This window comes from Coloeus monedula, assembly GCF_965178545.1.
Source record: "Coloeus monedula genome assembly, chromosome: 8".
NCBI classification, from domain to species: domain Eukaryota; kingdom Metazoa; phylum Chordata; class Aves; order Passeriformes; family Corvidae; genus Coloeus; species Coloeus monedula.
In genome coordinates, this window is record NC_138788.1 from 9,836,259 (window position 1) to 9,863,292 (window position 27,034).

A 27,034-nucleotide genomic window follows, 5' to 3' on the forward strand; every position below is an offset into this window, starting at 1 on the left:
TTAGCACTGGTGGTCACTCTGCAGCTGTGTGGCTGCATCTTGTTTAGCAGGTGGCTTTGCTGTAGTAGAACTGCATTTGATGCACAGATCTCTCATTGCTAGGAGACTGTCTTCCACAGCTTTTGCAAACATGTTTGAGGAGGTTTCCTTACATTCTTTAAAGCTTGAGATGCAAAATAATATATGCTCTGGCTGAGGGTTGTAACATGCCCCATATCCATTGGGCACCACAGGCCCATAGCAGCAGAACATTTCCATAGTAGTTGGAACCTGGTTGCAGGGAGAAGGGAAGGAGTGATCTCTGATTAATCAGGGCACCTGAAATCAGCTGCTTAGGAATTAGGAAAAAGAGAAAGAAATTCTACAAATGCTGGTAATGTGGTGAATCCAGCCTTGTGGAGTATCACTACCTTCAGAAGTCCAGACCTGGAGACGATTTACCTTGGAAGGCAAAAGCTGATCTCAGTATAGAATTTGGTTGCTCTGCTTGTTCACTATGGTTTAAAAACTGGTATAATTTGAGGTGACTGTAATGCATTTGCTCAATTTGTATAGATATTTAAAAGCTATAAGATTTGTTGTTGATAGATAGGAATTTTATGTAATCCTTGTACATAAAATGGATACGTAAAGCTTCTCTAAGGTTTTTAATTTCTTAAGGTTATTTTAAACTTGTAATGTGAAGACTGCACTAAATTAGAGAAATTAGCATTGCCCATTTCTAATAACAGTTTATAATTGTGACGCTGTATAAAAACACTTCAATGCAACTAGGCATTCTATTAGACCCCAGTTTAATCATGGTATAATATGGCAGTGCAACACTTTCTCCTGCAGAAAATAAAAGATGTGTTAGAAATCTATATGTTTCAGACTTTGTATACATGGGCCTTCACAAATGACATTTGCCTTTTTAATGGTGTAGAACAGGCCATTAGTTCTGCTAATAGAGCCATAGAATTGTCAGATGAATTTGCTGTGCAACAGCCGAAGGCCATAAAGCTATTCAGAAGCACTCTTTGCTCATGGATAGTTTCTTGGAGAATTTATGTAGTAGTATGTTGGTTATATTCACTCATGTCTGAAAGCCTACAAACATTATGACAAGATCAAATTACTTATTAAGGTTTTATGCTGTAGCATGATATTGTAAGTCTCTTTTGTTGCATAGTCCCAATCTGTTGCAGCTGGGTTAGCATTTCAGTTAATGAATTCCTACATAGATTTCTTCTTTCATTAGGACTGCTACTACATGCAACAAAACATTTAATTTTTAAGCTGTATGCCATAAAGATGCTTCCTTATTCAGAACATTAAATGTAGGGAGTATTGACTCTTAGAGTATCTTTGTAAATAACTGTAAATCTGTAAATGTCTGTACCTGTCTAAAACGTCTGTAAGTCTATGTTGCATGCCTGCATGGGCTGTTGTCTTGCAGCAAATAACAGAAGGCTCTCAAAGATCTCAAACATAGCTACTTTTAACAGTAAAATTTCCTCATGGCTCTTGGCTTTTTGTTGCTCAGAGCAGCAGCCCTTCTGGCTTGTGGCTGTACTGTCACTGGAGTAAACACTGCTCACTAGAGCTGTCATCTTATGGGAAGGAGGAAAAGAAGGGGACTGGGAACATATGTAGTTTGGAAATTGAGGAAACTGAGCCATCATGTGAATTTTACTGAGTGTGTTTGTGTGCATTTCCAGAATTTCTGCAAAGGACTTTGGAATGTTGTATATAAAGTGATAACTGTAGTCAGTATTTACTGTGCTGATGAACTGAAACAGGATTGAAAATGTGGAGCAATTTGCAGACTTCTTGATGATACTGCTTTTGTTTGCTTGCCTTTTTTACATTGCTCTCACTGTGAGCTACAAGGTCTGGCAGAACACAAATGAATTATCTTTTGCTTGTCAGGACCAGTGAACAGGAGAAACTCACCTGGCTAGTTGAGAGGATGAATCGATTGCTTGTCAGATAAGTCTCATCTGTAAATATCTCTGGCAGTTCCTTGTAGTGTTCCCGTGCCACCTCTCTGAGCCCTAGCAGGTGATTGTCTATTGCCATTCCAGTAACAGCCTGTGTACAATGTGATAAGACAACAGCTTTTAACTGAGCTTGGAGGCATTTTGACTATTACTGCCTAGTGTTCTGGTCAGAGATGATGAACTTGGTTTGAGTGAGGTAAAGCCTGTAATGGTCAGATATTATTCTGAGTATTTGCTGAAGATCAATAACTAGAAATTAATTTGGTGCTCTGAAGATGTAAAAATTAGGAAGGAGACAGTCTTGAGATGTACTATGTGCTGATGTTATCTGGATGTTCATGTCTCTCAGAGCTGAATATCATGGGCTGGGCTTCTAGAGATGCTGAGGGGAGCCTATGGGACAGCAGAAATTTCTAAGCATGTTTTGGAATTTTCTGTACATCATTTGGATTATGTTTCAAAGTGTAGGGCTCCAAAACACTTCCAAATTGGAGCAAATTAATCTTCCATTGCCTTGCTGCCTGCATCTCCCTCTGGCAGTTAAAGCATATGTCATTCCATCGAATTCAGATCCAAGGATCTGGTAGGTGTCTGCAACAGGCTTAACAGAATAACAGATTACTGGCAAATCTGTCACAGGTGTATGAGCAAATCCCACTGCTTGAGAAAACTGGGGTTAGGGACACAGAAGCAGCAGTGGCAGCTCACAGGAGCTGCTGCTGAGCCTGCAGCAAGTCCCTGCCATCAGCTGCCTATGCTCAGGTCTCTGCTCTGTGCAGCTACATAATGCTCTAGACTTGAGGCATTTATTAGCTTTAAGAGCCTTGCCCTACTAGTAAATGTGATTGAAGATGGCTAAAGGGATCAAAAGTCAGCAGTGGGGGATTGGCAGACCAGGATAGTTATGAGTTTTGTTTCTTTAGGAAACCAAATCAAAATTTGTTCCAACCACGCAGGAATTGCCTCAGAGAAATAAGTGTGTTCAAAATCCTTCAGTCTAGGTTTGTTCTTGCAGGTAAAAGCACTGATTTTGTAGACTGACCTGTAGCTCTTCCCTGGTCCAGGCTGAAGTCACGTAGGAAGGAAATGCTGAACTAGAGACATTGTATTGCCCTGAGAGCAGAGCTGATACCCCTGTGGCACAGGACCCTTGTAACAAGGGAAACGAACAGCCTGAGAGAAGGCAGGATTTAAAAAAGAGCACAAGCTTGGTTTTCCTCTTAAGGATTAAAAAGACATAAAAGGAAAGCACAAGTTTACTTCTTCTCTTATGAGGAGAATAATTTTAGCCACTGGTAAGTGCCTGAAGCAGGGGGTTGGGAGTGCATAGCCTGGTTTGGCTTATTAAGAACTAGGCATCCATTGGTTAAAGGGCTATTTGTTCATCAGCCCAGACAGAGCAAGGATGCTCACAAAAATGTAGCATACATCAGGGTTGTGTTTATGTTCTTTTTCCCATACAGGGAAACTGACTTGATAATCAAAGGAAATATTTTGCTATCACACAAGATTTATAAGGCTGTTAGCAATGACATTTTTGCAACATAGATCAATGTCATGTCTGAAGAGAGGCCGAGACGGGCTAACGAAATAAACTGTGAGTCAACACATAGGAAAAAACTGGGCTAAATTGAATTTCAGAGCTCCACATTTAAGATAGCAATGCTACTAGTAAGCCTTAACAAGGGGAAATAAAATCATTAAATTGCTTTTTGTTTTATGAAGTAGATTTTTTTTTGTTTTCCTTAGGAGCTATTACATTTCAGTCTGTTACACACAATTTAGTCAGACCATCTAAGTCTTATCCAGAGTTTAAAGCCACAATGATTACATTTTGCTATTCTGAGAAAGGAGGGGGAACTTGGTGAGTAGAAGTACCTGGAGAGCTTTTTAAATTTAAAGATAAATTATTTTTCCAACAGCAGTTTTAATATTTTCCCATGAGCTACACTGGAGGCTGAATTTTGTAACAGTTTCTGGATCTGAAATGACTTGGAGGGGAGAAGTAATGGACTTTTTTTCTCTCACTTTTTTTTTTTTTTTTTTGAGAGCTGTTGTATAGAAATTCCATTGGTTGTGACCTAGTAGACCTGCAGTATGTTGTGTTCATTGTGAGGTTAGCCTGAGATGGTTCAGGTGAGGCAGTTGCCCTGAAGTAAGACTTGACTTCACTTTACAGAATACGTGAAGTCTCAGCTTCTAAGATGTGGGTTCTCAGCACAAGGCTTGAAACACAGAATTGTTTTTCTTCCCTGCTTCTTTTGCTTCACAGTCCCGCCTGAAAGCAACACTTTGCCTCTCCAGTGCTCTGAATATACCTTTAAACCACCTCTGAAGGTGAATGATTTCTTGAATATTATGAATATCCAAAGAGTAATCAACAATATGGGTTTATTAGGCAATGGTCTGAGGCAAAACCATAGGTAGCAAATTCACTTATCGTAGCTGGTTATTAATATTTATTAATTTCATGAGTGGTATGACTAAGTTTATAAAACAAGTCTGTGCTTTGTCTTGGCACAGTGGGATGTAAAACATTACCCAGACTGAAGTGTCTCATTTTTAATCAATAGAAAATGAGTCATATTTGATATTAAACTGATTTCTTCACTGGAGGGCATCTCTTCCTTTTATTAGATGCTGCATTCAGGTCTTTAAAAGAAAACTTACTATAATCATTCCTTCATTGTTAATGATCTTTATTAGAAATGGCACTTTGGAATACCAGAATATATCTTCCAGAATACCAGTCCATCTGAGGATCAGGTTCCAGATAGGGACCTCTGTCCTCTAGTGAAGAGAAATATAAGAAAATGCATAGATGGTTAGTTTTAGGGTTAGGTTTTTTAGTTGAGGTTAGTTGAATATGGCTATTTGGGCCATTAGAAATGTTCATAAGTGTGACATACTTTCCTATTTAGAGATACCTACATTTTTCTAGTGCTTAAATAGCTAATGACTGTATCTTCATACTTTTCTTGAAAAAGCTGACTAGTTCTTACTCAGGCAGTGTTTTACTCACCAGAACAGAGTAATTAGTCTGAGCTGCAATTGCATCCTTAAATCTCTGCATCTTCTCAGAATCCTGTTGGGGTAATCAGAATATATGTATTATTGAATAAACTCTCAAAGAAATAGCATCTTCCATCAAAAAGCAAGGAGCTCAAATGTCCTTTGCTCTTGGCTCAGGTGTAAGCACTCTGATGAATGAACAGCCACACCAGTCAATGTCCTGATCAGCACCAGCACCTGGCTGTGCAAGGGTTGAACAGGATTATTGGTGGTGGTTTGTTTGAAGTCAAGAAAAAGTTTGCAGTTCCTTTTGTGGATTCCCTCCATGGATTTTGGGGGCGTAGATTATTACCAATAGAATCACTCTGTTTAGAGCAGGGAAAATAATTGCCTAGTGTAATTCAGTGTTTTCAAAACAGACAGGCAGTGTATCTTCTCCAGAATGGTTTATCTAGACAACGACAGTGACATTAATGAAAGCCATTACTGATATTTTACTAGCCAGTCAAAAAATTACTCCTGTGTGTGAAAGGGCATCTACAATTTTCCAAGGCTGCTGTACCCTCCACAGATACCTCACATTTCAGATAACAAGCTAGTAAATTTTGACTCCTGTCAAATGGCAGCCTTTTATATTAAGGGAATGATCTTAAGAAATGCTGCACTGCTGTACATCAAGTCCAACACTGAAACTTTGGGAGACCCTGAAACAGCCAAAAATGACTGGGTCTCCAGATAAACAGGGGACCTTCAGCTCCTATGGACGATGAATGATCTTTTGAACAAAGAATTCATTTCAGAAGCAAGTCAAGGTTACCATCAGGGACCTTCAAAATACAAAGTCTGATATTTTTTCACAAGGCTAGAGTTAGGCCTTAGTTCCCTTGTAGAGATTAAATTACCAAATGCAGTCTTTAAATCTGATTAATTTACAGCTATTCAAGCAATCTCTAGTGTCAGTAGCTGCTGCTTTTACAGCAAGTGTCAAATGCATGAGATACTTCTCCTGCTGAAGAATCAATCTGACTCAATCAATCTTTGGTGACTGTTCAAGCTATCATTTGAGGATAATTTTTATTTGTATCAGAAGGAAAATGTTTTTTAATTGGATTTGAATTAATGGCTATTAACAAACAGTATTTTGGGGAGTTCAAGGCTACTTAAACCAAGTGGTGCATCTTTGTCCAAAAAAAAAAAAATTAACCCTTTCACATTCAGAGCAATTCATAGGTCTGAGAAATCACCTTGGAATAGGATTGTATTAAATTAATTTTCTAATGTTTCTGTGATACTAATATATATATGTAGTTTTGAATGGAAGTATGAAGATGTTCACATCAAAACAAAGATTTATTAATGTCTGTTGGAAAGACCAATCACAGACCAGTATAAATGTCTTTTGTTTCTCTTGGTGGAGAAGAGGCCAGGAAAACGATCAGTGGATTCGTTCACGCTATGATTACAGGTTTTCCAGGGGAAATGAAACCATTATTCCCCCTATTCTGTAGGACCAAGGCATGCAGTAGAAAGATATGGGGGCTGAGACTGAGCTGCATCTAGACACACATGGCATTCTTCAGCTTGCTTGTGTGAAACAGTACACTTTAGGGTGCTGTGAAAGGGCAGCACGATCTCAGATTTGGGTGGGAAAAAGGTGAGAAATGCTGAAGCTTTGGGAGAGCTGCAGAAATCAGTAAGTGTTGGAGAAAGGAAGGAGGGAAGAGATAGTTGCAAGGAGCTAGAAGGATCTGTTGAAACAGCATTGTAGGAGCAGGCTGGCTCCTCCCAGGAGCATAGTCAGTGTGCCACAGCATGGGGTGGAACTATGCTGAGTGCCCAGGTGTGGAGAGGAAAGTGTGCACGGACAACAGGAACTTCTCATGAAATGTGATGAGAACTGTCTCCTCTGACAGGACATTAATAACAAATAACAACAGCCTCTTCTTGCCTGCTGTGTGGTAGTCACTATTATGTGCAATAGTATGGTCATAATCTGCCATGAATTACCCACTCAGCAGAGGGAATTATTTCAGGTTTTTTAAGTTACCATTTTACCATGGAACTTATTTAAGCTTTGTTCATCAGGAGCTAAATTCTTAACCTTAAGGAGATTGAAGAAGCAGTGGATGGATTAAGGGAGGACTTCTCTGGACAAATTTTCATCATCCTCTGGGACGTTAGATCTTGGTTTATATTATTTCATTAATTTACACCTAATCTACAGCCCAGCAATGCTTCTAGCAATGTTATGCTAAATTCTAAAGAATAGCCACGTGGGTTGTTGCCACTGGAATGGGCTTACTGTGAAAAATAATCTATATTGTGGCAGCATTTTGCATCTAAGCAGCCACCTGGAAATTCACTGTACAGCAGCGCAGTGCAGTGGGTGGAAGTGGCACAGAGACATTGAGGGAGGCTCTCCAGGGACAGCGGGAGGGACAGGGCACAGGGCTGTTTGTGCAGCTCTGCTCTCAGCTGTACCTCTTTACATCCCCATCTACTCTGTACAGCACTCATGCTTCTGGCAAACAGATGGTGGTGTCTCAAAGAAAGGCAATTTTAATTTTTCTTTTTGCAGTATGATATCAGGACAGTTCAGAGAGTTGTTTGGTTAGCTTGATGAAGTTTTTCATCATTAAGGTTCAGCTCCCTTGAGGATCCCATAAGACTTAGTCTATTTGGTAGAAACATCCCTTTAAAACAAAAAAGATCAGCCAGAACATATCCACATATCCAGAAATGAAAGCATGGGAATTACATCACATATTGCAGTCTGCAGCAGAACTAACCACTGCAGGAGACCTGCCAGGAAACTCCCCTGGTGTGGCAGTTTAATGATCCTGAACTTTGCATGTTCAGCCTAGATCTCTCCGGGGAGCTGAATTTGGATCTGATGATAGAACATTCATAAGACAGTACTAAATCTAAAATTAGATATTATGTTTCTTATAACGTCATGTTTAGGCACCTCTGAATCTTTTGGATGCTTAAATAAAAATAAGGGAATATTAGATTTAGCTTAATGGTTGGTCTGTAGAAAAAGCAAAATCCTGTAATGCTTGCTACCCTGCCCTATGCCTTTATGTTCTCAGTTAACAGTTAAAAAGTGAGAGACTTGGGACCATGAATGCATTATTTACTTAGTGTTTTGGCAAAGAAGACAGAGGGAGCCAGCCCAACATACCGACACAGCTGTCTTGTCACCTGCCATTGCTCTGACAAAAGCAAGCGCTTCTGAGGTAGCAGACCTAATATTCTCAACCCGGCCCTCATCGAATCGGCGCAGGGAAGCACTTTCATAGGTTGGGACAAGCCTCCTGTGGCACCTGATAGAGTAAAGGAAGAAAAAACAAAGAATAATCAAATAGTCATAAAGACCAAGAGAAATATAGGCTTGGTACATTTTATTGTTACAGCCACATTTTTATTTCTTGCACAGTATTCATCTTAATGTTGATAGAATTCTGTAAGAAACTTAAAAAAGATGGATGCTCACTCCTTTCTAATATGAAGAGCTGCATACAGCTGTATATGTTTCAGTTATGCATTGCCAGTAAAAAAATGACTTGTTGTGTAAAAACAAGGCTAGTAAAACTAAAATTTACTGAAAGATCTCACAGAATGTTTTATTTGTACTGCATAATAAAATAATTGTGTAATTAATCATTTACTTATGGGCTTGAAATATGTTTTATTTAAAACAAGAGAAAATGCACTGTGTGAGTGAAAAGCAGAAAACTAAAAGGGTGTTTTTTGTGAGCTGGAATGAAAACCCACATAGTGATTACAACAGAGTATGAAAACTGTTGTTTAATTTGGGTCCAGGTATACAGCTACTATTCTTTGCTTCAGGAGACAGACTGTGTCTTTCAGTTGAAGCAGGTGGTCTCAGAACATAACTGTCCCCTAAGGTTTTTGTTGCAAACATGGGATTTATATAATGGCTGGGATCCAGATGAAAATCTTGGGCTAGGTCATTGTTGAAGTTTTATTAATGGAATATGCAAAATGGATGTTCAACAGATGTTCATGGAGTACATGAAATGTGTTAAGCATCTCTGGTCTTGACCAGGTAAAGACCACTCTGGGATTTAATTTGATGTGTTAAAGAATTGTTTGTGTACTAGGCTGTTCTGCAGGAAACCAGGCAACCCATCTCTACTCTAGCCTGGAGTTCTGGCAATGTAGAAAGGAGCTTTTAACTTTGATAAGACCATGGAAATTAGGGGATATTCTCAAATCTTGTGATGCCTGTGAAGAAGGGAACAGCAGTAGTAACTGTTCTGTGTAGGAACTCTAGCCTGATATGCTGCTGTAGTATTCTCCCCTGTGGATGCTTTTCAGCCTGTGGTGCCAGAGATGCATGTGTGATTACTGCCATGGCTCCTCCCAAGCTACCCACAGTGGCAATGCAGTGGTGCTTCTGCCCCAGGGACCTGGGCTCCCCAGCTGCTGCTGCTACAGATAGCCCTGCCATCCCTGCCATATTCCCTCACCTTCTCTATGCCAAGCACAGGGACAGCTGTCAGGAAGGTACTGGCTGGCAATGGCCTGTGTGGGACACTGGGATGGGAAGGTACAGCAAGAATAGGGAAAGGGAATGAAGAAAAAGAGTGCTCTCTCTCAGAGCCAGGTATCAATTCCCATCTTGTCTGTCCAACAGCCATTAGGCAAGGTCACTCATTTCCATGCAAGAGGCATTTGTTTGAATGTTGAGGAAGAAAATGGACCCTCTGTATGAAAAGCCACTGCCTTGCGTACCTTATTCCTATGAATTGAATTAACTTTACCTGTAGAATGCCAGCTGAAGTGCTACTTGAATGTAGGCATCTGGGCTAACTTTTTGTTTCTTAATAAATTCCTTTCCATAGTGCTCAAACTTGTAGGCAATAAAATCCAGATTTCCCACTACCCTGGAAAACAAGCAGAAGGCAGTTATTGCAAGAGTAGATGTAAGAATCTCATAGAATTGTTAAAGTTGGAAAAGAACTCTTAGATCACCAAGTCCAACCATTAACCTACCCTACCTTGTTCACCACTAAACCATATTCTGTCCCATTTCCTGTTTGCAAATAAAACCCAGAGAGCTTTTCCTGACTGTAGCATCTTGGAGGTGAGTGGCCTCCTGCTCTCCTGCTTGCAGACAGTCCTGGTCTTGGTAACTTGTTCCTAGTCAGTAACTTATTCATACAGATTCTACACCAGGCTTGTTATCTGCAGCCTTAGCTATGGCACTCAAGTCTGTTCATTTAAGTAAGACACCCTTTTTAAAAAAACAAACAAACAAACAAACAAACTGGCAACCTCTCCCCAACCTTAGTGTTTCCACCCTTAAGGGTCTCCTTTGTTCTTGACAAATTTCTGAGAGATTTACTGGTGTGAGAATTGGGTGCATTTAGAACCTGATGTAGGCCTTAAGCTCTTAGCAAGATTCAATTTAGAGGACTACTACCTTTATTTAAAAACAAAAAGGAATTATACTGCATCTTGAATGTTCTCACTCTTATGTATCTTTCTAGCCACATTGAGTTCTTATCTAATGTAGCCACACTGGACATACTTAGAGCTGATCATGCAGACAATGTGTTAATTCCCTACAGAGCGATCACAGGCCTGAGTGTTGAGGAAAAAAAAAATTCTTATTGCCACCCCCAACCCCAAAGATCATGCAAATCTTTGACAGCCTGGAAACAGAGTCAGAAAAACTAGGCTCTGTAGGAGCAATATGAATGTAAACAAATGAGATTGCTAAATTCAAATTGTTTATTCAAACCAGTTGTATTCTACTGTCCCCTATATGTACCCCTATCACCCTGACTTCAGACTGAGTCAGCTCAAACCCATAAAAGACATCCACAAAAACAGAAGCCCTGCATTGTTTGCATCCTGTGCAAGTATGGGTAAGCTGTTTTTCCAGTGGTTTTTAGATTTCCTAGAATTTACATGAAAGGAAAAAATAGTAAAACAATTCCTGAATACGGACAAGTAGCTCCAGCCCATAAGGGTCCTATCCTGCAGAGAGATGCTAGGTGTGTGCAGCCTGGTAAGAGGAGGAGGAGCAGGAAGACAGGAGGCCCCCTAGGAGGGAGCCCATGCCTGCACACAATGTGTTCCAGCTTGCAGTCACTGCTGAGAAAAATGAGGCATCTGTTCTACCTTTGGAGTTTTTCTGCTGCTGATGCCAAATACATCTGAATATCAGGGGAACACTTCCATCTTAGTCTCCGTGGAGCGGGAAGCTCACTCACTGAATCAGCTCGGAGTAATTTCTTGGAACTTTCTTTCCTGTTGGTATGTGAGACAGAAGTCGTTAAGGTCACAGGAATAATCCATTTGTTAAACACTGCTCTTTTAGCAGGTAAATTACTGCTTCCCAGGGGCTGGAGTGGGTATAAAATGTACAGAAAGGGAGCTCACATGTGCCTGAGCAGGTATTCGGTGCACTGCACCATTACGATGCCATCGAAAGGGGAGTGTTCGCACACAGTCCCGCACAGTCCGTCTCTTCCTACCACAAACTAAACAAGGAAAAGAACAGGTGCAACATATGCAGGGAATAAATCACGTCCTGGATAAGTTATCCATGAAGGCAACCTGACAAAGGTGTTACCGTTCCCCTGTGGTTTTCTTATTGCTCATATCAGGAGCTTCCTCGCCCTATGTGGGTCTCTAAGTGGGTGACTTACAGACTTATTGCAGGAGACTTGCTTGTCCTGTGAAAGGTGTTGCACTGAATCCCTTTCATGCTGCTGTTTTGGACTGAATCCTGTGAGAATGTAAATTTTAGCAATTCCTGATGGAATCTGAAAATTTGATTTAGCATCTGCTTTATGGTACAGAAAACCCATCAGCAGAAAGACAGGCCAGGGTTCTCCTGCTTTTGGGGGCAGTAAAACATCTGTATCTGGGAAATCCTTAGGATCCCTACTTATTACAAAACTCATCCTTATTTGATAGCTTTCTCATAGCTTATTTTGAACCTTTTTTTTTTTTTTTTTTTTTTTTTTTTGAGATGCTTTCTTCATTTCATTTCCCTCTTACTTGTCTTCATTCTTAATTTCACTGTGTGCACGTGGCTCTGCTGGTAACAACCTGCTGCACTCCAGTTCTGTGATACACCTATGCAAATTGTTACTTCTGCATCTCATACAAAAGCAGATGTCTAGGACAATACTGCAGTTTTCCTGTCCTTTTTCTGGGTTTTTCCCCACACTTGTTTTGAAGTGCATTTGGCTGGACTTCACCCACTTAGTTCTCTCTTGCACATTTGTATCACACACATCCTGCCTCCCTGCTTTCCATGAGGTTTTCAGAGAGTGGGCATGATGCAAAAAGTTCACGTGGCCATCTTCTGAAGCCTTACTGCAAAGGTGAAGAAGAATTTGGAGAGAAAGAACAAGTCCTACTGTGAGAATGGCTTCCTACATAATCTGTGTTTGCATAAAAGGAAATGGGATCTTATTTCCCTAAGAATTTCTCTTCACCTTTAAACTATTTTGGCCTGAATACATCTGGACAGATTAAGCTCTCTCACACTATGCAATTTAATTTGCTTTCTGCTACCTTATGATAGTAGACAAAAAGAAAATGTTGTTTATTCTCATCTGCTTGAAATATCTCAACACTTGACCCTGCAAATAACAGGGTTCTAACTAAAGACAAATGGTTTGTTCTTCAAAAGAGTCTGCTAATAATGTCATTTGCAGTGGCATTAATCAGGAATGATTACTGAAATGTATTTGCTTCTGGGTAAGTTGGTGCAAGTGAAATTATTTTAGGGGTTTCTCTTTTCATGCTGCTGTTCTTAGATATGGCAAGAACAACAAGAATTATGCAAGCAATGGATCAGTCAGGGTTTTTTCAATTTTTCATAAGCTGTCAACATTGTTGACAGTTGGAGATTAATACATCACTTCACTCTGGGTCTATTGCAAAGCGTGGAAATAACAGTGCAACCCTTTAAAATATGACAACCAAAATCTGATTGGGAAAAAGGCTGGGGAAGTCAATACTTAAGGAAAGTCTCAACAAGGATGTCATTAATTGAGTAAACAGTCTGTTAAATGAGGACTTAAACACATGCCAAATTATAAGCAGTTGCATCTCTAGGATGTCAGGAAAATGTGCAAGAAGAGGAAATGGAGAAAAATATTGTGCTTTTCTTTTTCATTCTGGGATATTAGGCCAGCATTTTAATTTCTTTTGACTCAGTGTAGTAAAATCCATTGGTTTTTTATATCCAGTGTCTACCTACTCATACATCTCTATATCTGTGTTATCTCCTCAAGTGCAAAGGGCAGCTTTGGAAAAGGTGGAAGTGTCCCTGCTACCCTGCCTTGCAAGGGACACCCTTGCTCACACCAAACCTGCCCAGGTAGATGCTGACACCACCTTCCCTTCTTTCTCCCACCTGACTCTAAATGGTCCCCACCATAAGGCAACGTGCAAGTAATGTCACAGTGCTGTAAGGTTTTTACCTGCATAGGTTTGTCATACCAACGATTGGCCCCGTTTTTATGGTAGCCTCCTCCATGCAGCATCTGAAATGCCATGTTTGTGTTGTTGAGTTCCACCCCACTGGGGCTGTCCAGGCACACCAGGCATATGCAGCGTTCAATCATGTCCAGAGAGTCACGGTTGGTGGAGTCTGGGGATAAGAGAGTGAAACGTTCACATCCTCTTACCTCTAAGTACAACACTGGATGGGGAACCCTCTGCCTTGGAGAGCATGGAAGATCTGACCCTGACCCTGCAATGAGCTGGTGTCTGCAGAGCTTCTCTCAGCTGCAGATCATCTCAGTGCGAGGGAGCATTATACCACGGCATTAATTCATGTGTTAACTTTTGTAACTGTGTATCTCTCACATGATTCAATAATAACCACTTTCTTTTTCTGCCTTTCATTTCCTGAAGTAATTATATTACAAAATAGATCTATTTTACTCTTAAAGCCAGCATTGCTTACTTATTTTATATATAACAGTTACAGAGGACAGGGGGAAAATAGAAAATTTCAGAGCTCACGCTATTGCTGCAGTATTCTGCTCTGAAACAGCAGAGCTTAGAGTGTTTTTGTGTTGTTCTCCCATGAAAACCCTTTTCAGAACAAGGAACAGCAGGGCCCATGTTGGTTTTGTCTTGTATTAAAACCCTCCTGTCTCTCCTGTCCCTGATCATTAGCTTATGCCTACATCACATGAAGAAACATCTTCAGATGAGGTTTTGAGGTTTAGTTTTTGAACATGGTTTTGCCAAAATCATGGGTTGCCACATTACACTGCTCTCCTGTCACTAGTGTACAGCTGAATAAAATGGGCTTTTGTGGATCTCTTTCTGTTCCTTTTCCCTATCACGACACTTGCTTATATGGTTGGATTATTGGAGGTATTTTTACCTTGTCCTCAGTGCTTTCCTCCTTATTGATGGTGTATTTATGAGTTTTAGTTTTTTCTTCTCAGCTTGTCTAACTCATATATTACAAAGGTTAAAGGTTTGTTTGTATCTGAGAACCAGTTTGAAGCATAGGAGATATTTAATTGTGAGCACATAATACAGTTCTTCATTGAAAAGATAGAAGTGTGCAACCTATAGCAAGAACTTATTTCATTTAAAAACATACAAGATTATTAATTGCTGTTATATGGTTGTTAACAGGATCAAAGGAAAAAGGGCTTCCAAGCTTCAACATAAAATTTCTTTTGTTCTTAACAGATCAGCTTTCATCTGATGGTTTTGCTAGATTGTAGTGTAAATGATTTTTCACAATGATGTTTCAGAATGTTCTCAACAAAAGATATGAATTCAGATTGATCAAAACTTACTTCAAGTCTAGGCTAAGTTCAACAAATATGTGCTCAATTCAGAAAATTACTTTAGCTGAAAGAATGGAAAGAAAAATTAAAATGAAGCAATTCTGATTTGCATTTGAAATATGGGTACATTTCAATATGCGAATGTTTTTAAGGTTTGCAAATATGTAAACTAGCTTGATTCTCTGAAAGAACAGCATTTTTCATAGTAAGAAATAATGCACCTTTCCAGAAGGAGTAACATAGGATAGTCAGGAGCTAGAAAAAAACAGATGCTTGTTACCCTCCAGCTTAATTCTCCAAATACTGTGTAGTGAAAAAGAGACCAAATATGCAAGAAATTAAAAATGTATCAAGAGAAGGAGAGGCAAGGGATAGCAGTGGGTGAGAAGGAAGAGGGGGAGAGCTGTGGCCTTTTGCAGGCTATGATAAAGTACTGCCTATTGCTGTTTAGTGGCTCCTGCGAGGCAGCATTAGCAGCCAGGAGCCCAAGGGACAGAGATGGTCAGCCTGACTTCTTGCAGGCTCCCTGGGGACCTGGTGGAGTGCAGAGTGTGTTGTCTCCCCTTGCCAACAGAAGCGGAGTCCTAGGGAAAGCAGCTGGAGCACCTGCCAGCTCCTACAAAGGCTTGAGCCAGGAGATTGTGTTCGATGGGGCATGCAGAGGTTGCTGTCCTGCAAAATGTGAACACCAGAGCCCCTTCTGAGTGTCTTCAAAAGCATTCAGAAGCTTTATAAGAGAGAAGACCCATCCCTGTCCACTTGGCTGTAAAGCTTTCCAGTATCTCACACTTGCAGGGCTGACCATAATCGTGGTATTTTTTATTGATGGTCTGGGTGCCTCGATGCAAAGGCTGAAAAGATCCTTTTTGGAATGGAATGGAAGCTGCCCCATATACAGCAGCTTCTGGTGTTTGCAGACAGGCACCTTTGAGGAAAACCAGCTTGGACAGTGATTTACAAACTGCTCACAGCTTGCTCAGCATTCTGCTTTACGCTGTTTGATAGGTTTATATATATTGCATTGTGGCTGCTACCCACACATCTTTGACAGATACGAAGCCCTTAGTCTGACATATGGCTTCAGGGTATCTGGAGCCTAGGTATTAGAGTGAATAAAATTAAGCTCTGCTAGAAACAGAAAAGTAGGGGAAATATGCCTTTACAGAAGGAAACAGGCATATCCAGAGGGCTGATCAAACACTGAAAAATTATCATGTGAAGCAGGCAATGAATTGCACAAGAGCTCATGAACCATGACTTGGGATGGAAAATATCTGCAGGAAGAGCTAAAACAGAAAAGATTAAGACCAAGCCTAAAGCCCTGACAAGACACTTTTCCTTTCTAATGCACAATTGCATTGAATTGGCCAGCCAAGTGTTGGTTAGTTGGGGTTTTTTGATTTGGTTTTAGAAAGGAAAATATGAGAAGACAGTTTTGAATCAAATTCAGATTAGTATGCATGGGACTGTAGCCAGTCACTTCATACAGAATTCCCTTCCTGTACTTAGGAACTGAGTGAGCTAGTTCTGCAGCCTGAAGGCAGTTCCAATACTGAATGTGTTTATAAATCAGTGATGGCTGGGTTTATTACAGTATCTTGGACATTTTCTCACCTAGAAGACCTATGCTCTACTTGCAGGTCTAGGGAGGCCGATGGCTATAGCTCCTTCATAGCCTCTGCAATGCACTGCACAGGTTTCCTGTTCTGAAGCATCCTCTCTTGCCCTGTCCAGTACAGACCAGCTGTGGAGTGACCCTTTCACCCACACTGCTTCCCAGATTTTCTCTTCCTTGGTTATTTATTGTTGCATGAACATTTCACCACCACAGATAAGAAAGAAAGAGAGCTGTTAATAATCATTTATCCATGTGTAACAGCAATGCATTCACCTATATAGAGGAGCTCTGCTAACATGAATGGTCTGGGATGGGATTCCTGCTTAGATTAGAGAAGGCTCACATCATGGTGCTATGAGATTTACTGGTGCAGAATCTGTTTTTTTCAGCTGCATAACTGAGTTGGTTTGCCTCCTGATTAAAATGAATATTTTGGTAAATTCCAGGCAATCTGAAAACACTATGGAGAGGGTTTTGCTAGTTTTTGTTGATTTTTCTTTTTGTGTTTTTCTTTTGGATGATGTAGGTTAACAAAGATAATTTTGCTGCAAGTTAAGGATTGACTGTTTTACTTAGTATAGCATGAAAACAAATGATTAGGTGTTTACCTCAATTTTCATTAAAATAAGTTATTTTTTTTGTCTCTTCCTTTAAAAAGAAATGATGGGACGAGGAAGGGAAAGCTTAAAGATGAGGCTAGTGCTATATAATATTGCTGAAATAATGGCCAGGACTCTGTGTGTGTGTGTATGGGTGTGTCTATACTAAGTTTTTATAAGCACAGATAAACTTGAATAAGAAAAGGGGAATCTTCCTTAGCATGGTAAATGTATTTTGAGACTATTGGCAACTCTTGAATATTCCAGGGCATTGGTAAAACAGCAATATTTTCTGTAGCACTGCTGAACTGGAGATAAAGAGATGAATTAATGTTTTCCTCAGGAGGAAAAAGTAAATACTTAAGACATGTAGAATGGCAAAAAGAATGTATTTATATCACTTAGCTTCAGTGTAAAACACACAAGGTGTGATGTGATAGAGGTCACTAACCCCACTCTTTATTTTCATCTGTTTACAAGTTTGACATTCAAGTCCAGAATCTGAGACAGCTAAATGCTGCCTGTTGGAAAAGAGAGAGAGAGCGGTCCCAGATAATACCTGGTGTCATCTTTCCTAGATACTTACTTAAGAATTGGTTGAATCAGCCCTGGTACCTTCTCCATTGGCTAGATAGAGCTAGATTCAGTAGGTGTTTAACTTTCATATCCTTTTGTTAGATAAGATCAATAATGTCAAATAGTTGCCAAAAGCTAAGAGGATACATCATTCCTATTGGTACAAAATGGATATGAAGAAAGAGACAAATGACAAAATCTGATGTGATGTAATTTACGTGATGAAAAACAAAGAATGGAGTGAGAGTTATTACATGGCATAACACTTAAACATACACAGCCAAAGGATCAAGCCATTTCTGCTGCTCCCCTGGCAACACACATCTTACACGTACTGAGTTTCCTACTTCTGGAAAAATTCAGCAGTGAGGTTGCACATTCAGTCTTGTGTTTGCTGTGATATTTGCTCTCAGCAAAATAAGTCATTGATGGTGAGAAGGAAGATGATGAAGAAGAGAAAGCTGGGATTGCTGCTGCTAACCTTTCATAAGGATCATCCTGGCCTCTGCCCACTCTGTTCTTCCGTCTGTTGTCAGCAGGCCAATTGGAGGCAGCATTTCTTCTTCATTCTCTGCCATTTTTGCTATCTTTTGTAACTGAGTGAAAAGATCTCCCTCACTGAGACGACGGAAATTAATGACAACATCCAAAACAAAAAACTGCAAAAAAATGACAGAAGTCAGAAGATCAGTCAGAGGTGGGTTGGACCCTTTGTGGTCCAACATTTTGCTATCACCTGGGTAGGCGTTGAGATGCTGAAGTCCTGCCTGGAGAGCCAGGCTTGCAGGCAATGGAACACAAAAGCACTGGGGAATGGCCAGTGTTTTAACACCAATGTAATGCCAGTTGCCATAGCGGACTTATATTGTGTACTGGACTCAAGTAGAATATACACTATTTGAATAAGCTTTAAAAAACTTGGAGAGATAAAATCAGGAAGCAAGTAAATAATTTTCAGGGTATTATTTGTTTAAACATAACCTAGAGAACCTAGAAAATTTCCTGCACTTCCCAGAAAAGCGGAAAGCACTTCACTGGAACCTACCTCTTCATTCCAAGAGGGCCTGCAGGCATGGCTCCAGTACTGCAAATAGTCAAGCTGGGCTATAAGGTATGATGCCCAGAAAATAGACTCTGCTGCTCCCTGGCAATTACTGGTTGGGGCACATTCACTCTAACACGTCAGTATTTCTGCCTGCACCTGTGCTAACTTCTTCAGGCATAGCTTAGGGCCCCTACATGGTGTCTATGCCATGCATAGGTATGATGGTGGTATAGTTGCCATGCATTGTGTGACAACACTTGACTGTCAAGAGAAGAGCACTTCAGGCAAATGCACTCTAATAGGATTCTTTTTTCTCTGTGGTTTCATCTTTGTTTATTAAACATTTTTGTTTGAAAAAGAAAGCAAATGAATTCTGCCACATTCCTCCTTTCTGCATTGCTGTACTTGGAACATAATGTGGGCCAAGGACAAAAATGCTGCAGAAGCATATTTTGGAAATATTGACCACAAATGCTTGGTAAGAAGTGAGCTCATATGTAGCATGTTAATTGCATTTCTGAACAGAGATTAGATTAGGCTCTTCTGGAGTGAATTTAAGCAAATTAAGAAATACAGAAAGGTATAAAAAAAGAAAACTAATTTACCTGATTGTTACAAGCAACAATGATGTGCTCTGGTTCTGGCATTACATTGCTTTTCTGGGCCACAAGGGTATCTTTGGTACGTCCTGGAAGACGATAGGAAGAAAAGAGTCCATAGTATTGCTTCATACAGAGAGGATGACCAGACAGCTGTCCACGAGAAAAATCAGTAGGTAAAGCATGGCTGCAGAGAAGGAGAAAAACAAAGCCAGAGGAAAAGAGGGGAGAGAGACAGAAAGGAAAAGAAATCTAATCTGTCCTTTGTTCTGTTACAATTAGATCAGGTATAACACAAATTGAATAATAAAATGAGATTACAGTATAAGGGAAATAGATTAATTCCCATACCAAAGTTAAATACATCATTCTTGGCAGCTTCATGCATATTCATTAAGCAATTGTATTATCATCTAGTGGAAATGGAAATAGCAGGTCACAAGCAGCTTTGCACTGTGTATAGGAAGCCTGCCTAGATGGCATCCCAGAAGCTTGGCAGGACAGAAGTCAGCAGAACAGCTGGGAAACACCAGCACCTTGAAAAAAGGTACTGATGAAATTCCCTGCAAATCACAGCAGCCCTGTACTGTGCTGACTGGTTAGAGAATGTGTGAGGGCCTTGCCTGACAAACAGGAATGACTTGGGTAATACAGAGGGAATTTCTGTTTTCTACAGATCCTTGTTTTCGTGTTAATTTTAACTTAGACCTATGGAATAGTATGTGCTGAAAGCCTATTCCTTTTTGATTGGAAGCAGGTGAAACCAGCATCTCTTAAAAGGCTTCTTCAGTGGCCAGGAAAAAAAAAGTTATCAGAGTCATAATTATGATTATGGATTGTAAAATACCCCACTGACACTGCAGCAGGAAATAATGGTGTGACTGGTCAGGAGAGGCTGCAGAGACCGCAGGAGGAGGAAGATCTTAACAGTGCAGAGATTTTCCTTTAGCAAAAGAGGACTAAGCTTCCAACTTGTCAGAGGCAGGAGTGAAGAAGCAGGCAAGGAGGTTTAGTCTCATACAGCTGATAAGGGATAATGTTTTGTGCTAGTTTATCTTGGTTAACCATGTCTTTAGAACTGCCGCAGTTCTAAACCAGGGATGTTCACTTTAGTTCTCAACTCTCAAATTCTCTGTATCACTTATTTCCATGTAGAGGTGCATAATACATACAGGACTTAAAGAATCATGTATTTCCCCTGTGTTTTTATTCAGAAAGTAACAAGAGCATCAGTAGCTTATTTTTCCTAGCTACGGAGCCAGCCTGTCTGTAGTGAGACTTCCCTCCCCTGCTGGGATGTGTTATTTCTCTGGGGGGAGGGAGGTGGGACAGTGTTGTCCTAAGTGGAGTATGTGAAGAGTTCCAGGAAGGGTGTGCAGGCTGTGTAACCACAGTGCTGCTGCTCTCTGGTGTGGGGAGCACCAGCTTCCTCTTGTGTTCTCAGTGACTCTGTTAGGCAAATTGTGCGTGTCCTTTTGGGCTGCGCTGTGCCTGTCGGAGTGATGACTGTCAGCCATCAAAAAGGATCCTTCTTCAGGCTGTTACACTGCAGGAATACAGCAGAAAGGGCATAGAAAATTGCTGAAGCACTTGCCCTGAAGCATGCTGGAGCCCCTGCCCTTCCCAGTGGTGGAGAGGTACAATACAGCCTGACTTTGTTCTGAGAGCAGCCTTGAATCAGAAGCCCTGTGGATACTCAAGCTCTCCTTCCAAGCTACTTACGTGTCCAGTAAAGCTTTGTAGTCCTGCACTCCTGAAATGAGATTGGCGGCAAACCTGCAAGTAGCAGAGAGAAGAAATATCAGTCCTTTGTCATTTGGCAACACTGGGCTGTTTCGGGGAGACAGAGGAAAGCCTGAATGATTGATGACACAGCATAAGGAGAGAAAGTCTTCTGGCTTGGCAAGAAGAGCTCCCTGCCCCCATCCAAAACCTAAATTAATTCAAGTCAAGAGAAATATGAAATACTAGAGACAGTCCCTTCAAATGGTTAAACAGACTACCACAGGAGGAAGCCTGAAAGTGCTTATTTAGAGAATGGGAGCAGAGACTGAATATTTAATAGAATCCTCACATGGGTTTCAATATCAATACTCATAACCTGTCCAGTATTAGAGTACTTCCTGTCCTAAGCAGATATTCTTTTTGCAGAGCTGTGGGCAGGTGTATTATTTCCTGACACTGTCCATTTGTGCTGTGTCAGAATGGGAGGCTCTGAGAAAAATATTTCCTCGTTAAAGCACGTGCATTAAAAAATGCAAAGTGGAGTTTTTTTGAAAGCTGTGTGCACAGTAAATTTAGTCAGTAATGAATGGAAGCATTTATAGTTATGTTTAAAGTAAAAAGATGCATTAGCTGTCTATGCAAAATGTTAAAATAATGCATATTGGTTTCAAGGTTCCAAGGCTGTTTTATAATAGCATAAATTCACATGCAGTTAATTATTTCAGTAATGAGCAGCCAGAGAGTGCTAAAAGCAAAGAGGAAAATTGCACTATATGAAGGTAGATTTTTACTGTTTTAAAAGGAAGAATGTTTTGGCAAAGGCTGAAGAATGGAATCCTGTTTTAAGGGTGTCTGGGGAGGTATATTCTGTGCTTGGCTACGTGCTTACCTTCTCGCTTTTTAAATGATAGTAATTGTGCACAACAGCTCAAAGCAAAAAGACCAGTTCAGGGCTGGGTCTGATGGGACTGAAGGAAGCAGTATTCTTGGGGAAGAATGATTTCTGAATTCTTATTCTTAGATCTCCCGTGTTTCTGGTGCCCTTTTGTGCATCTTAGAGAGACAATTTAATGCCAGCGTGGCCTTTTCAGTTTGCAGGGTGGCTATGAGTCGTAGTGAAGCCATGTTAAAGATTATTTTCCTTCAAACTATGTGTCAGAAATTAGTATTTATTTTTTTCATCACTAAGTGGTTTACTTGAATTACGTACAGTAAAAAGCTTTGTAAATATTCCTTAAAAATATAAATCCCATGGCATTTTTTTCATTCACTAAATGTAATAGTGACAACATTTTTCTTTCTGAATATCAGTATGAGTTAGCCCAGAAACACTGCCCTCAGTCAGTAGGCCTAATAGGAAATCACTTTAATGGCTACAGCCCTTATTTTTTAATGAAAGTTGATTGTCTTTTTGCAAAAGCAGTACATTTAAAATATCCTTTCATTTAGCAAAAGCTGCAAAGTTGTAATACATTACCTCAGCTGGTCATTTACATCTTCGAAATACTGACGAGCAAAGATAATTGCAGGGCTGGAATTGACTGGAAGAGCCAGCCGGTTGTTGAGGTACATGTCATCCAGCCAGTAGTTAAGCACCTGAGGGAAGGGGACATGACATCTTAAAGCTGCAAACAGCACACAGAAAAGCAGTCGGGGGGTGAGGGGACAGTGTCTGGTGCTCCTGGTGTCAGGCATGGGCTCTGATTAATGGAGCTGCTGAGCATTTTGAGTCTGGGCTCTGTGACCTTAGCTCAGCTGAAGTCAGCCGCAATTCCATAATCCTATTTCTCAATCAATGGCAATTTACAGTGTGTTCCATTAAAAACTAAACAAGCTCCAGACTGTGGTGCTTCGGGTATTTTGTTGTTTGCTTCTCTCTACAATCAGCAAATGTTTGAGTACAACATGTTAACTCTTGCATTGCAATTAGAGATAGAGAGGGTTTTACTAGTGATGCCTTTTCTTGGGGGGCTTCAAATATTTGTCAGTGATGCCAAGATGCTCCATTGTTTGCCATCAGATACTGTCCTGTAGCAAGACAGAATGGGAAAAGAATGTCCCATGCTGAATGGTTCGGTCCTGCAGATAGTGGCATGTGGATAGGGCCCCTGGAGAATTCCTTCTGTGTCCACTGACACAAATGCAGATTGCTGATTCTTGACCCAGACAGACACACATTAAATTTCTAACCATTTTTATTGAAATCACAGATGAACAGTAGCTGCATTCCTTTATGTCTGAGCAGAGACTGAAGAATCATGATTTGGAAAACGGAGGCTTTTATGAAAAGATCAAATGGTCTTTCTGAGAGGGCAGGCTTTGCATATGGTAACTATAAACAACAACAAAATTATGCAAAAATAATTACAAATGCATGCATCAGTTGAAGAAGTTTTCCTCCGAGATATTTCATTGCTGTTAGAACAGATGCTTCCCCCACAGTCTCTGGAGTCTTCAGGGGAACATGCTAGAGCTATGCTCCTGGCAAGTTAAATTCCAAATAAAACCATTTCTGATTTATCCTAAGAATCAGGTATTTATTTTAATAACCAGTATTTAAAATTGTCATGATTTCAGAAGATGCTTATGCATCCTTCCTCTGTAATTTTCATGCTATAAGTGTTCAAATGAGGAGTTGTCTTCTGGAACACTATTTCCTATCAGGAGCACTACTTAAATGCTGGTTAGTTTAGCCACCATGAAGTTGTATGATCACAATACGAAAACAAGATTGGGCAGCATTTTGTTCAGAAATTAGGCACTGTTTTTAAAATGAAAGCACTGACAGCACTGTAGGCTTTTTTCCCTGACGATAGCAGCAAGTTGATGGAGTTTTTTTGTGTGTCACACAAAAGGGAGAACCACAATTCACTGACATCAGTAAAAAGCCTGCAGGATTTCACTGAATCCATAAAATCATCTTCCTTGTTGGGATAGAAAGACTTCAATAAAACTCTAATATTCGGCTGCCATATTCTAATGTTGCTAATGTAGGCAGAATGAACTGCGACTTTGTGGAATGATAAAATCTGCTTTAACTATGGCTTATTTAATTTTCCTGCCTTGGGAAGCAGAAAGCTGAACTATTTTAAAGGCAGAGGTCTAAGCAAGGTCTGTGTGATAGATATACATGTATATACAAGTATGTGCATATTTGGCAAAGTAACTACTTTAGGGTAACTACATTGGTATAGCATGACAATGAATGACAAATAATAGTTCAATTTTAAAAGATGAATTCCTGTCATTAAGTATTCCATTCCAGAATAATTGGAGTGGATCAGAACTTTGGGTAGATGGCTATGCAAGGCACTTTTAAAGCCCTATCAGAAAGTATTTTTCACTCTAATAAAAATTCTAAATCCTGTTATTTAAGGCAAAGGAAGTAATTGCATCCAAAAGATGTGTTTCCTACAGGTGTTGTGACACTTCTGTGCCTGAACTGGAGGTGAATGAATGTCCATATTTATGTCAACAAAATATTGAACTGAAAACATAATAATGACATGGTTTTTGACATAACTTGAAAAATCTAGCCTATTACGTCTGAAATATTCATTGTCAGAATGATCCCTGTTTGCATTGACCTGCTGGAAGAAAACTGTGATTGCACATAGAACATCAGAAAGAACTTGTAAATAAGCATCATGGAACACAGCATTTTTTTTTTTTTCCGCTGCATTTGCTTACCCAGTTCATTGTCTTTTCACTTCTTTCCTCAAGCATTTGCTGCAAGGATTCCCCCAGGCCTCCTGCACTTCCAAATTGCTCCACAATGACCTTGGTCTTTTTAAATTGCTCCTCTGGCACCAAGTGTTTCATGCACTGTAGATACATGCGTAATGTCTGTTGCAGTGGTGGAACTGGAAGTTTTGGCACTTCCTAGTCATTAAGAAGAAATATATATTAGTGAGTAATTCTACTTGTTCCCAATATGTCCTCTTTTTTTTTCTTTTGTTGCTGATTAATATGTTACATCCATTTTTAAATTAATTTATTCTTTTTTAGAAATTGAGAGGTCTGATTACTACAAATGTACTGTTTGATGGCTTTCAAATGCATAGAGCAGGGAACTAGTGGAAAATTATTGAGGAGAATACTCCTTGGTAAAAATTCTAGAAATCCTAGGATAAAGAGGCATGGTGCAAGCAAATACTCTGAGCTAAACTCTAGGAAATCTGCAAATACATTACAAAATAATAAAATAATATCTTAAGAGCAGGTATTTCATTAGTAAAGAAGTGAATTTAGCTTATGATTAGTAAAACCATGGGTTAATACTTGTCTGATTGGTAATATGAGTATTTATAAAATTATAGATGTAGAAAATATGCTGGTCTACCTGTTCTTTATTACTGACTATGTACAGTCCTCAATAAACCCATATTTTACCCTGCCAAAGCTCTGCTGCCAGTCAGTCTGGAACCCCCCAGAAGGCTTGATAAAACGTTTCTGTTTATACTTCCTTTATCCTTACCCAGTTTGAGCAATAGTATCTGGGAAGAAAAGAGTTCCATGCTGTCCACATAATTAAGTTTCCTTTGTTTTTTAATGTAGAATTAACCAAGTGAAGTGTAATTAGTCATTTAAAAGCCAGAGCAATTATGGGGGCAGTGGGGAAAATCAAGCAAGGAGGTAATTCATGAAAGGCTGGGGAATTGCAAGAGGCTGTGATGCTCTAAGCATGGTTGCTCAGGGAGGTAGCTGTGTCTCCTAGTTGAGAAATGGTCATCTAATGCAGCTATGCTTGTCCATTAGTGATTAGTGTAGGCCATAAACTTTTGGAGGCTTTATTTTTCTAATTTGATTTTTGCCCATCTCCTAAAGTAGGCAGCGTTCAGATTTTTTTGCTAGCTCTTGCTGTAATGGGCATTCATTTTCACAGGATTGCAGGCCATAGTGTGAAGAAAGGATTAGCAGTTACCTTGTCCCACTTGCTGCTCCGAGCTAGTCTAGCTGCAAGCTCCTTGGCCAGTGCAGGCAGGGAGGGAGAGTGTGGAGGAAGTGCTCTGAGTAGCTCAGGGACTGAGTGTCCTCTGAGCTCAAATACCAGCTCTGCCTTTAGACATCCACAGAAAAGTCAGTGCTGCATTATGTTCCCTATCTAGAAACTAAAGATTTTAGATACTCATGAAAAGTGTCATAGGATTACCTGTTACTAATGGAAATGCAAATCCAGTTTAGCCTGTAATACACCCAGAAATAAAAGAACAGCAATTCTACAGTTTCAAGCTATGTTTAGCCAAGACATATTTCTTCTGTCACTGATTTCTTGGTCAGTGGAAACAGATGTGCTAACTAGTATTTCTTTTTGATACCTGGCTTCAGCCCTATCTTTCTGGGTAAGATTACTGTGCAGTTCATGACTCTGCTTAGGAAAAAAATCTTTAAACCCTGGAGGCTGACTACTTACAGGCATACACACCCAGCACCTCCTAAACCAGCTTGAAAATGAATCATATGTGATAGTTTGATAGTGCTGTACTAGCATGAATAATTTCATGCCATCTTTGACTTTGTAGTATAAAAATATTTGTTGTATAATAATATTTAATTTACTGGAATTCTTCAGAGGATGTTGGGAGAAAGAGTGTATTTGGATATGAGAAGCACTAGTGTTAGATCAAGGTTCCTGACTACAAACTGTTGCAGGATAACTGGTATTCCCTGAAATGAAGAAATTGGCTCTGGAACAGAGCTTGGGTTACAATTATGGTATTAATTTACAGAATTAGAAGTTGTTAAGTCATCTTTTTTTTCCTTTTTATTGTCCCGGAAAAAGTTACTTACTCTTTCATCTTTACTGCATGTATCTTTCTCTTTCTTCTGCATGTCTTTTTCTAGGTCAGGCATTCCTGCATTTCTTTTGGTATCTTTCGTTGAGGATAGAAACTGAAGTCACTTGGGTGCACTTATGGAGCCTGATGCCTCAGTTCTGGAAATAGAAAAGATTTAAAGTCCTGTCAGTACCCATTATTTATAACCAAATGTACGAGGGGAGTATTCCCTGCACAAACATACACAGAAGCCTCAGAATGCAAACCTGAAGAGAAATAGAAGTATAAC

General features: G+C 39.9%; 1 protein-coding gene across 1 annotated transcript; it reads right to left on the bottom strand.

The window, feature by feature from the left end:
• On the bottom strand, positions 1–26,821 carry CHAT (choline O-acetyltransferase; the record flags this gene model as incomplete). Its single annotated transcript, XM_082285784.1, has 14 exons — positions 1–270; positions 1,936–2,073; positions 5,005–5,067; positions 8,179–8,320; positions 9,785–9,907; positions 11,151–11,279; positions 11,412–11,512; positions 13,472–13,641; positions 18,081–18,258; positions 19,250–19,430; positions 20,966–21,019; positions 22,446–22,564; positions 24,659–24,850; positions 26,759–26,821. The coding sequence occupies 14 exons, from the start codon at positions 26,819–26,821 to the stop codon at positions 1–3; spliced, it is 1,923 nt and encodes a 640-aa protein (XP_082141910.1).
• Positions 26,822–27,034: the final 213 nt, after the last annotated feature.